At 38.7% G+C, this 11,656-nt stretch overlaps 1 protein-coding gene and 1 non-coding gene across 3 annotated transcripts; one reads left to right on the top strand and one right to left on the bottom strand.

Moving 5' to 3' along the window:
• Positions 1-4,287: 4,287 nt before the first annotated feature.
• Positions 4,288-8,794, bottom strand: LOC119773699 (diencephalon/mesencephalon homeobox protein 1-A-like). Of its 2 annotated transcripts, none has more exons than XM_038270821.1 (5): positions 8,598-8,794; positions 6,760-6,926; positions 6,415-6,609; positions 5,884-6,334; positions 4,288-5,768 (listed from the first exon to the last, which is right to left on the bottom strand). In XM_038270821.1, exons 2-5 carry the CDS (start codon positions 6,910-6,912, stop codon positions 5,350-5,352), a joined length of 1,218 nt encoding a protein of 405 aa, XP_038126749.1. In that variant the 5' UTR covers positions 6,913-6,926; positions 8,598-8,794; the 3' UTR covers positions 4,288-5,349. The 2 variants fall into 2 exon arrangements, with proteins under 2 accessions (XP_038126749.1, XP_038126750.1); XM_038270822.1 differs by having other exon boundaries at positions 6,415-6,593; positions 6,759-6,926; positions 8,598-8,793.
• A 1,827-nt stretch (positions 8,795-10,621) lies between these two features.
• On the top strand, positions 10,622-10,693 carry trnae-cuc. The gene has a single exon. It is a non-coding gene; the product is annotated as a tRNA-Glu (tRNA).
• Positions 10,694-11,656: the final 963 nt, after the last annotated feature.

The following is an 11,656-nucleotide window of genomic DNA, read 5'->3' as shown; positions in this document are numbered from 1 at the left end:
CTTGTATCTCCTCGGAAGTTCGGATATGAGAAATATTTGAAGCAAAAAAAAAATTGTTAGTATTAAACAAAAGAAATTAACTTTCCTAGAACAGTGGCAAAATAAATTACCTGTGGCAAGAGAGTCATAAGAAGATCCATTTGCAACCTAGTAGGTGCTGCATCATCCCCTGGGGAGAATTTGCTTATGCAGCAACAGGAAAGCACAGAAATTGATGGGAAAATGGATTCAGATAAAAACAGGACAATTCTTAAAGAAAACTTGTTAGAGCCTTCAAAAGACCAAACTAGAGGACAAATATCCTAAACATGCATTGAGGGCTACAACAGAACAGCTCAGATCTAAGTGTGATTATGTGGTAGAATTGACAAACCAACGTCCAGTTGAGAAACTGGAAGGATTTTAAAATGCTTTTGAATCTGAAAGAGTTGAGCTATTTGTGTAAGAAGGACTCCCAGAAAATTTTTTTTATCTAAGAGAGACTTCTCGCTGTTAAACATACGTTTTAGAAAAAGAAGTGCCTTTGTTAGAAAAGTCGTCATATTTTAAAGAGTATCAAATAACTAAAAGCAAAAGTAAATACTCTTTTTATCCATTTTATCCAGTCAAGTTTTTAAATCAACCATTTTAAACGGAGTATGTATTAAAAATCTACCATCCATCCATCCATCCATCCATCCATCCATCCATCCATCCATCCATCCATCCATCCATCCATCCATCCATCCATCCATCCATCCATCCATCCATCCATCCATCCATCCATCCATCCATCCATTCATTATCTGACACGCTTGTCCCAATTGGGGTTGCGAGGGGGGCGTCAATGGGCAAGAGGCAGGGTACACCCTGGACAGGTCGGCAAAATCTTCAAAAACTCCAAATTTTTAGCTTTATGCTTTTTTATGTAATGAATGATGCAATATTTTTGTGAATACTCGTGTTTTCCCTTTTTATTTTATTTGGTTTTACACTCATTATACTTACGTTTATTAAGGAAGTTGTATTTTTGTTTAGTTTTTTCCATGCTTGCTTTTAACGCAAAAGAGCAGCATTCTATACAAGTTTTATACTTAAAAACCTGTATATATATGCTATATAAATTCTATAAAGCACTGCTCTTTTATGTTAAAAGCAATCGTGGATTTAAGTTTCTTATTCTGAATTTCTCTAGATCACTTTATGAAGGGTTTAATCAGCTTTTCATGTACAATTGGTGTTAGATAATTTATTTGGATATTATTCAGCTGTTTCTTTTTTGTTTACTTTTTTTTTTTTTTTTAGAAAAATAATATTTAGATGATTTTGGCCTTAACAGAACAGCCTATACTAATCAAATAATTTCTAAGACAGATGATATCATTTTGGATGAAACCTTTCCACACATTTGTGCAGACAGCCAAAGCTTATCTGGAGCTTATCTGAAGAAACAGCTTTCTTCCTTCCCACCTGCTGCTGTTGTCGTCCCCTGTTGGCTGTCGCTGTCCGTGAGCTTTAATGTAAAAGAGGAAAAAAAAAAAAAAAAAACTCCTCATGCTCTCCTTTTTTAGATTTGGATGTTTAACTTAGAAAAAAAATAGACTAGTCCCCCCATACACCACCTCCTGAAGGCCCACAGTCTTTTTTCTTCTTGTTCCCCTCGACCAACCCCTCTCTGCATATCAGCACAGTCCCCTCTTAGACCTCCCCACACAAAGCTTCACAGAAATCATAGCACACCATTCAATCATTGTTTTTTCCCCTCTCTCACCCCTTTTTTATGGTCCCACTAAAGGTTTTAACCGGGCAGAGAAGGAGGGCTGTCACTGAGGAAACCTTAGCCCATTGATGAAGTGACAGGAGCTGCCAGAATATGATCCTAATCCTGTTTCCAGCATTCTTTTAGCCTGCTGGCATCGCAATTCCTCCACACATTCTCTGAGCTGTCAACTAGGAAAATCCCTCTAATAGTGCATTGCCCAGATACACATCAAAGAGCTCTTGGAAACCTTCAGCGGCTTAGCTGCCATAGACACACTCATACACACCATTCCCGTTACCTCACAAGTCCCACAAGCGCACAAAAAAACCCACATAATCACAACAGTTTGACCACACATTTTAGGAGCACGTATACCAAACCAGTTCTAAATGATTAGTGCACCTGAAAATAAAGTTTTAATCTCCATGTAAACATTGATCTCCTCTTCTGCATCAAACATGTTTTATGATGGACATGAAGCTGGATAGAGAAGGAAAGGAAAACAGGTGTCAGAACTTTGCTGACTCCAAAACCCTTTTCAGTCCTATTTTATCTCATTCTATTCTTACTTAATCCATCGATATCCCAACCAAAGGTAATCTTCTTAAGGCGAGGCATTCTGTTTCGGTGCAGCCAAACCTCGACTGACAGGGTGGGGGAGGACGGCAGGGCGGCGTGTAGGAGTGGGCGGGTAGATTGGAGACTCTTTAGAGTCTGACACTTTGCTTCAGTCATTTCATGTAGGATTAATTCTTCTACTCCGGGTGAACAAGTGGCAGCTTCTCCCCTATGTGGTGTGTAAAACCTATTCCCGAGGATGCTAGACCCCCTGTGTCCAAATTATTTATGGATCCTCAAGGTGTCTTCAGTACCTGAGTTCGATTTGCACCACAAAAGGTCTGGAATCAGAACTATTTAGTGTCATTTTGACTGACTAGCAAAGAACAAGTTGATTCTGTTGAAACTTATCAAATTTTTTACCGATTGTGTTTTCATACTTTTAGCTATTTTTATGCAAGCATGGCTCCATGGGAGTTTAAACCTTTAAAAGGTGATAAATTATCAAAGTGTGTTGAATGATATTCAATCCTATAAACCGTAAAGCATTTAATTAGGGACAATGAGTCCTTTTTTCTCCTAAACAATTAGACCAACACACCCTAATGATTTATCTGTAGGCTCTCTGCTATGAGAGGTTGTGAAGGATTTATTTTCTGATTAGAGCTATAGTTGTTCCAAGTTTGTTTGAGAAATAACAGCAAAAAAAAATTCTATTTTAAAACACAATTGAAATCCTTACAGTCTAAAAAACATAAAATATCTCCAGTGTCTTGCATTAGTGTTTAGCATAGGTAGCCATGAGCTTGTATAAAAGGTTAAGGAATCAATGAATCAGCCTGTGCTGCTTCAGTCTAACTTTTCAGCTGATTTGGTCAAAAAAAACAACAACTCATCATTAGTCTGCAGGGATTATTTTTGGACCTGGACACCACAGGAACACTGTCTTTATTGCTGCAGCTAAACAGCTAAAAACCATATTCAAGAGCTATCTTCACCTTTTGGGGAGCCAGAGAAAGCCAACTGAGTTGCGACTGATGATGTTTTATATAGGAACATGATGTAGCTTTATATAGGAACATGCATTTTGTTGGCAAACCCAAAACGGTAACCTACTAAACGTTACGGCCTGTTGCGAAGTTGTAGACTGCTAATATCTGCTAACAAAGCTTCTGGTATGAATATGTTTGGTTTGAGATGTTTTGTTTTGCGAATTTCATCTAAAAGAAACATCATACAGGATCTAAGGATTACTTACTTTTCAGCACGAGGTAATGTGTCATGTGTCATCTTTTCTCTACAGGTAAAATATTACTGATCATTTTAAAGAACTTTGTTTAAAAATCTAAAAATTGTGATTCACAAACTGTAAAAATTGGACTCTCTGTGTTTATTGCCTGTAACTCTGACATTTCTAACAGAAAATCCAAATCCAAATCCAGCATGCTTCACCCCAGAAGTTAAAGCTCTAAATAATATCTTGCTGTACTCCTTCCAGTCTTTCTTCATTTTAGTCTAACTCTTACTATATTGTAGGAAATTCAGTTTTCTTTTATACATGTTTTTATATAACTTTTAGTCTTCTAAACCCTGTAAAAACATCTAACAGTGTTGTCACCACTACCTAGTCCATCCATCCATCCATCCATCCATCCATCCATCCATCCATCCATCCATCCATCCATCCATCCATCCATCCATCCATCCATCCATCCATCCATGTTATTCCTGGTGAGGCTTGCTCTGGGGCAGGTGCTTATCTCCATTTGGACAACATAAAACACAAGACAAACCATCATGCATGAACGGATGAAAAGCAACAACAATTTAGAGAGGCTAGTTCACCCATATACCCATTGCAGACAAAAAGCAGAGCTAACAATGGAGTCACAATAAAAGCTTTTTTGTTTCATTGATAATGCCTCAGCTCATATTTGAAAGATCTGATAGAGTTTTGCAAATAAAAATACAAAAGTCCCACGCAATGACACAGTTAACACTTCATTTACAATTTATTCTCTTGCATTAAACAGATAAATTATTCATATCTTAACCAAATTGACAAATACAGGTCTTTAATCTACAGTGATATATCATACAGAGATTTAGCAATATCTTTCTTTCTGCTCAAGCCAGTGGCAAGCGCAAAAATGTTGGCAACAGCAGTTTCTTTTGCCCAGTACTTCATTTCTGTGGTTAAAGCCATTGCTGGAGGTTAAACAGATTTTTTTTCCCACTCAAACCTCATGCACAAAGTTGAATTGGTTTGCTTTGAAACAAGTCAGGTGGAGCTGAGCATTGGGGGATATTTACAACACCATTTAGTCCGAGCTAAGAATCGTACCTTTGAACATGGAGGTCATTGTGAGTTATTAGACCTGCATACTGTATGTGGCATCTGGTCTCTTTCTGCTCTCATGATAGCTTTGTTGGGTGGCTTAAAAGCCATGCTCCAGAGGAGCTCATGCATGCACATTTAAAGTTTAATGAATAGGTTTAAACTATATTTTAATCGCCGATGAGCATTTGGAGAAGTGAGCACCAACTAATATTGCTGGACTTCATTTGAAGAACATCCATGAATGATCCAGAGCCTTCCATGGCAACTGCAGTCAAGATGCTTATGGTTGTTATCCCTTAAGTCAAAGTTTCTTTTAGTTTGGGGTGATTCTTCTTATCTGATGACGATAACAAGGAATCAGTAAAGTGTGTGTTGACAATCCATATTCAGGTAGGTTCTCCTAAGTGTTAACTTTGTGTGTTAACACAGTTTCTGTTGTCTAAAAGCTTCGAAGGGCCTTTAACTCCTGTTCACCATTGAACCATGGCTTTCATAATTAAAATTAAACATTAGCATTTGCTATTCAGCAAAATTTTATCTCTCATTTTGGATGGACATCAAATATTTGGTCACCCAACAGTCTTGTGATATAACTGATGATTACAGTGATGGGTTCTTGGACTTCTGCCAGAAATTTGCATGGATACATAAAGTTGCTTTGAGATGTTGAGAGTAAAGTAGGTTTGCTGGCCTAAAATAGAGCCAGAGTTCAGTTAGGAAGCGTGTCCAGTCCCAGTGAGGCCGCGTGCTGCTTTGCTCTCAGCCGCAGGTTCTCAATGCTTGTGGTTTTGCTGTTGAGGCTTCCCGGTAGGCTGCTTGGTGCCGCCTGCAGCAGCGGGCTGTTCCACACCTGTTGGGCTTGTGATAGGGTCTGATAGTAGGATTGGCATGGCAGCGAGCCCAGTGGGGAAGGCATGTTGACGTTCATACCCAAGTAGGGCAGGGAGGAGGGAGTGCTCATGTCAAATGATGGGTAGTGTACAAGGTTGTTTGTAGCTGCCATGTGCTGTCGAAACTGCTCCTGCAGTCGAAAGAGGCTGAGGGGAGATGAAGCGTAGGAGTTGCTCTGAACTAACCCACTGGTTACACTGCTGGAGGATGGCAGTGCAGGGGAGCTTATTGGAGAGTCTGAAAGACAGAAAGAGAACAGAAATTTCAGGATTAATTTAATTAATTGAATTCAGTTTACATTCAGTCCAGTCAAAATGGAAATCATACAGATTTATTAAATAGATATTTGTACCTGATGTAGGGCTTAGTCTTTTGCAGGCTGGAGAGCTGCTACCCATCTGGGCAGACCCCTCTCCTTGCACCTCCTCCCTGAGTTTCACCCTTGATTCCCCGCTTATTTCCTCCTCCTCTCGCTCAGCGTTATCTTCTGCTGCTGACTCGCTGTCCGATGGCTCTGGGGACGTGACGTTGACTTCCACGCTCAACTCTCCTGGCTGAGGCCGTGCTGCGGCCATCCTTTCTGACTCTGAATGACAGGATGAAGAGGAGGAAGGAGGAGGTGGAGGAGTGCAAACCTCAGGAACCACAGTAGTGGTTGAGTTAGGAGTTGTTGTGGGGTCTGTTTTAGAGTCTTCTGGTGAGCCATCAGCAGCCCCTGATGCTTCCTTCTGCTTCTGTAGTTGTTCCTTTTGAAGGCTGCGCTGCTTCTTGCGAAATTTGGCCCGACGGTTCTTGAACCAGACCTGGCAGAAGAATGGATACATTTAGGTGCTATATTTAAATTAAAATACTTAATGCCTTATCAGGAACATCCTGATTTTACCTGCACACGGGCCTCAGGCAGGTTGGTGCACATGGCAAGGCGCTCCCGCATAACTACATCAGGGTAGTGTGTCTTCTGGAAGGTCTTCTCCAGGGCCTCCAGCTGCTGAGCAGTGAAGGCTGTACGACTGCGTCGCTGTTTTCTGTGTTGGGAGCCATAGCGGGCCTCAAGGATAATGTCTTGAAATGTACAACCGTTGAGAAAAAGAAAAACGACCAGTTTAATTTAAGGGACTGGCAGGGTGGAGAGTAGAGCTCTTATTTAACTGTCATGTTACTTAACAAGCCACAGCCGTGGCAGAGGTACTGGTAAATTCAAAGAGAAAATGTGCAACTGATTCTTACCTGCAAGTCTCTCTGCAAGAGTTAAGGCATGCACTGAGGGCCTGTAGTCAGGTGCATGCTGCGCTTGCTGCGCCGCCTGTTGGTGAAGGTTGTACATAGCACTCAGGGAATTCATGGCGTGCAGAGAGTAGCCGTTCACCCCGTAGTGCTGCATGGCTGAGGAGATTTCTGCAAGCACAGATTTTTCAGGGATTTTCGTCAAACGTGAGGAATAAAATAAATTCAACTCGCAACACGTCAAACGATGCTGCGTATTGGTTTATTGGTCGCTCAAAAGACCAATATGTATGTAGATAGATCTGTCATAAATTTTATGTAATAAGTTTGAATTTAATGAAAAGGTTTTCTCTAGATCTGCATATCATTCCTTATTATTTTTATGATTCAATAATACTTTATGAATCCCTATACATATATATATATATTAAATCATATATATATATATATATATATATATATATATATATATATATATATATATATATATATATATATATATATATATATATACACATGATGATATGATTTAATATGATTTAATATGACAATTCCGCTGTAATAGTAGAGGTGCTAGTTTTAGTTTTATTTCCATGCACAATTATTTAAACAATCATAATATGTTTTAAAAATACAATATACGTTCTAAAGCTTAACAGTTACAGTTTTATGAAAAAGTATAAAAATAAAGGCTTTGCATATATATATATATATATATATATATATATATATATATATATATATATATATATATATATATATATATATATATATATATATATATATATATATATATATATATATATATATGTTTATATTTAGTTGTTTATATTTATTTATATTTTGTTGGTTAAAATGTGATGTTTGAATTGTTGTTAGTAGTGCAATAAAATATATTTTCCTTTTGAACTTACTATCTTATTACACCATACGAAGCTACACTTGAGAACATTAGATTTTAGAAAACAAAATTTAATTTTTCGTCCCGAACAGTGTTGACCGGAGGGGGAGAATCTGTGGAGGATCCCAGGTCACTTTTAGACGCCTGCGGGCTGACGGGGAGAACCGTGAACAGGTCATCAGAGAATTACGCACCGGATTCCCCACTGGGTTGCGTTTTCTAATGCGTCTGAAAATAGGTTTCAACTTTACAAAGCTATTAATTTATCATCTGACCTGACCCGTGAAAGGTGGGCCACCATGTGCTGCTGGGACTTTGATTTTAAAATATTGGATAAATGTATAAAAAAAAAAACACCTTATAGGCCTATTTTTTAATTTTATTTAATTTCATGGAAATGCTTTCAAGCATGCATAAAAAACTAATTGTATAACCTGTTTCATTGATCTCCAATCTGCGCTTTTAAACATAACATAATGCTCTTCTTTCAGGACAATGCCACGGAGCCTCGGGCTCTGATTAAAGCCTAATTATGCTTATTACCGTGGATTTATGAGTTATGCTGCATTTAGTAAAGAACAGCCTCAGGGCCGGAGCTCAGCGTGGAGGCGTCAATTTAGCATCAATATTAATCTAAAAGGGTTTGGAGATGTAAGGCTGAAATTATAGAGCCAACATAAACAGACAACCCAATGAATTCTTTTTTTTCAGAGTTTGGTATAATTTACAGCTTATTTAGAGCTTATTTTAATTTATTATTATTTTAAAGGTTATGTAAGGTTATTTTAACCTTCTATGATATATGAGGATATTTTGTTTATCATATAAAAATAACACGATAAAAGCAACGCTTTAAACGTATTAAATATTCCACTTTGTTCGCACAAATTATACACAAAACTAACACCGCGTTTTAACTTTTGATTGAGCAAAAGCCTTACCTGTATTCTCTGCAATCTGTAGATGTATCCACCAGAATGAAGATGCGCTTCACTTCTTTCCAAAGTTTACCAGCCGCACTTTCCTGCTCTTCACTCCCGTTGTCCTTTAGTTTACCGTCTTGAGGATAGTCCGCTGCGTGCGCTGCGCTCCGCGGACCGCTCAGTGTTTGCTGTGGTTGTGGGGAGGATGCAAAGCTGCCATCCAAGAGCTTTTAAACCGCTCCGGGTGGGGTCACCGGGGACGCACGGACGCTCCAATCGGTGCACCAATCACGTGGCGTTGCTCCTCTTTATCCTATAGCGGGCCCCTCCCCTGTCCGTGGGACCCCAGGTTTAGGATCACACCTGAGTTGATCATAAAAAAACATAAACATTTCTTTAATAGTTGTGCAGATATTTAATGATCCTGCACAGTTGATTAAATTGAAATTTTTTGGAGATGTGACCATTTCTGTGAACAATTTCACATCTATTATTAACATAATAAATCAATAAATATGATATTCTGGTAATTATATGGCATTTTTGTACAAAAACAAGAGTCAAACTAGTATTAAAAAAACCCTTACATCTGTTTTCTATCCGTTTTTGGATTTTACTGTAAAGTGACAAAAACATCCTAATGTTCACGCAGTCTTATAAAATAAATGATAACATAAAATCTGCCATCTCCAACATTGAAGCAGGTTGTTATTTTTTCTATAGCAAATATGTTTCTGTAAATCAAATACTGACCTGTTAATAAATAATAAGTGATGGAACCGTCTGATGTTGTAAAACATTTGCATAAGTCAGGAAATCTAATCTGAAGTTATGAGATATTTAAGAGAATTCATAAAAAAAGAGATCCGTCATCGCGGGTTAATTAAATGATATGCAAATGCCAGGCTCAGATTAGGCCCTTATGCGCGCTGTGCGGTGAGCGCCGCGCGGCCACTCTCGGGTTAACGCCGCGCGCTCTTCAGTTTTCCTTTGCAATTTCCGCGCGTTTTGTTGGGAATGCTGCAGAGATGGAGAGATGCAGGCCGGGGAGCCGCTGTGCCTCCAACAGCTCCCCGGCCCCGCAGGGATTTGGGTTAGAATTGGGTAGACAAGACGCCATTTCACCCCTCCAAAAAATGTCTTAAAATGACTGCTGGTAAGAGGATTAAAACAATAATACCCACTCCTTCTTCTTCGAGTTTTTTTTTTTTTTTTTTTGAAAAGATTCCTTCTTGCGAAGAAAACCCGTTTAGGCTGGAATTAAGGGCAGCCAAAGTAGCCGTTTAATGTAAAGCCTGTGTATATTTGCACATTTTAATTCTAGGGGCAGGTGAAGACAGAGAGGAGGCTAAGGTTGGAGATTCAATCCCCAAAATTTTAGAAAAATAGGAATGTTTTCCTGTGGACAATCTTGCATATATTTTTGTTTGTTTCATGATACACGACATTATGAAATGGGAAATCTAACAATGTTGCAACAAGTGGTTATTAATTAAAAAAGTTTTTTTTTTGAAAAAAAATAAAATCACCTAAAATAATCGAACAATTTTTATCTACTCATATTTTCCTCTTTTTCCGACCTTGTTTTTTCCCCTTCTCTGTATTGTTGTCTGTAGCCTATAGCTGCCGTGTATTTGGCCCTTAAGGGGTAGAAATCGGATTAACTTGTGAACCGATGGAAATAAGAACTTAAACTGGAGGTAAATCTGGGCAGTGTCTCTTTGTGGGGACCGTTTCTAAAGCAATTAAAGCGAGAAGGAATTTCTCTCAGCTGCTCTTCCTTAAACCAGCTTTCTTACGAGACCTAATGCGGCCTAATGTCCAGCGTGGCTCAAGGCTTTCAGTGGGAGAGTCAAGAGGCCCGGGTTTGAGGGATATTACAGGCCAGCAGCAGCGGTCCGTCCTGGCCGTCTGTTAATGTGCATACTGCCATAATATTTACTTTGTAACACGTAAAGAAAGAAAAAAAAAAAAAAGAGAAAAAAAGAGCCAAATCAGAAAAGAAGTTGGACTATTCTCCCGTTTCTTTGACAGGGCATCAGTCCCTGGTGGTCTAGTGGTTAGGATTCGGCGCTCTCACCGCCGCGGCCCGGGTTCGATTCCCGGTCAGGGAATGTCTTTTTCCCCATTTAGGTACATATATCAATATCATTAATCATGGTTGCGCCCAAGAACTATTGCAAGAGCATGTTTTAGTGCAGGTGCAAGTGTTGTTTCCTTCCAGCTGGTCTCAGACTCTTAAGTAAAAGCTGGCAGTCAACCGCTCACACAGTTATACTTATCAAAACATATATGCAATGTGTTGGAGTGGAGTGCTGTTGTGCTTAAATTGATTTATATGAATATGTGTGTACGATGAATACATACTTTTCTACTTTGATTATATATCTTACGTTAGGTCTCTTTTTTCTGATCATATATTCTCTGATATAATTATATTTCTGCAAATCATTAATTGAAACCCAATATTTTATTGCTAATTGATACTCTCATCTCACTCAAAAACTGTTTAATGCAGTCTCCAGTTATTTTGGTTCTTTCCAATGATGTAGGTGTATTTAGATAGTAATTACTCCGAAGGTCAAGTTTTGAGTATTTGATAATAGTTTTGAACCCTTATATGCACAATGCAGTTTATAACTCCCCAACTTTTGTATATTTCCATGACATGTTCATTGTTTTCTCCTTTCTGGCTGCATCAGAGCGTTGTCTTGTTAAAGCCTCTGCTTAGATCTGAGTTAAAGACTTCAATTATCCCTTCGCTTGCAAACTTCTATCCCTGCATCAGGACTTTGGCAGCAAAAATCAACGCTCAGGCGTGGAAGCTGCAGGGATTTATAAATCATCTGCAGTTTTAATCAGGTTTATAATGCGTGAATGTTTGTAATTTTACCCCTCAAAAGGCTCAGAATGGAATTGCATTTCAACTTTAGAAGAAAGTTGTTGCAGTCTGCCTTCCGAGCTCATTAACTTTCATCATTAGGTTGTTCCTCTTACTTCCTGCATATATAAGGTTTTACACCAGCAGCTGTGGCCAGCACATGCTCTAAGTCAAGGTTAGCTTGTGCTCATTTGGG

This window comes from Cyprinodon tularosa, unplaced genomic scaffold, assembly GCF_016077235.1.
Source record: "Cyprinodon tularosa strain WSP-4 unplaced genomic scaffold, ASM1607723v1 ctg779, whole genome shotgun sequence".
NCBI classification, from domain to species: Eukaryota; Metazoa; Chordata; class Actinopteri; order Cyprinodontiformes; family Cyprinodontidae; genus Cyprinodon; species Cyprinodon tularosa.
Note: the sequence above shows the minus strand (reverse complement) of the source record. Positions and strands in the feature narration are given on the sequence as shown.

Excerpts from the sequence above, each read along its gene's own strand:
- LOC119773699 (XM_038270821.1), bottom strand. The coding sequence starts at position 6,912 with ATGCAGCACTACGGGGTGAACGGCTACTCTCTGCACGCCATGAATTCC. Across the intron at positions 6,335-6,414 it reads TGCCTGAGGCCCGTGTGCAG|GTCTGGTTCAAGAACCGTCG; the intron begins GTAAAATCAGGA and ends TTCTTCTGCCAG. Across the intron at positions 5,769-5,883 it reads AAGACTAAGCCCTACATCAG|ACTCTCCAATAAGCTCCCCT; the intron begins GTACAAATATCT and ends TCTGTCTTTCAG.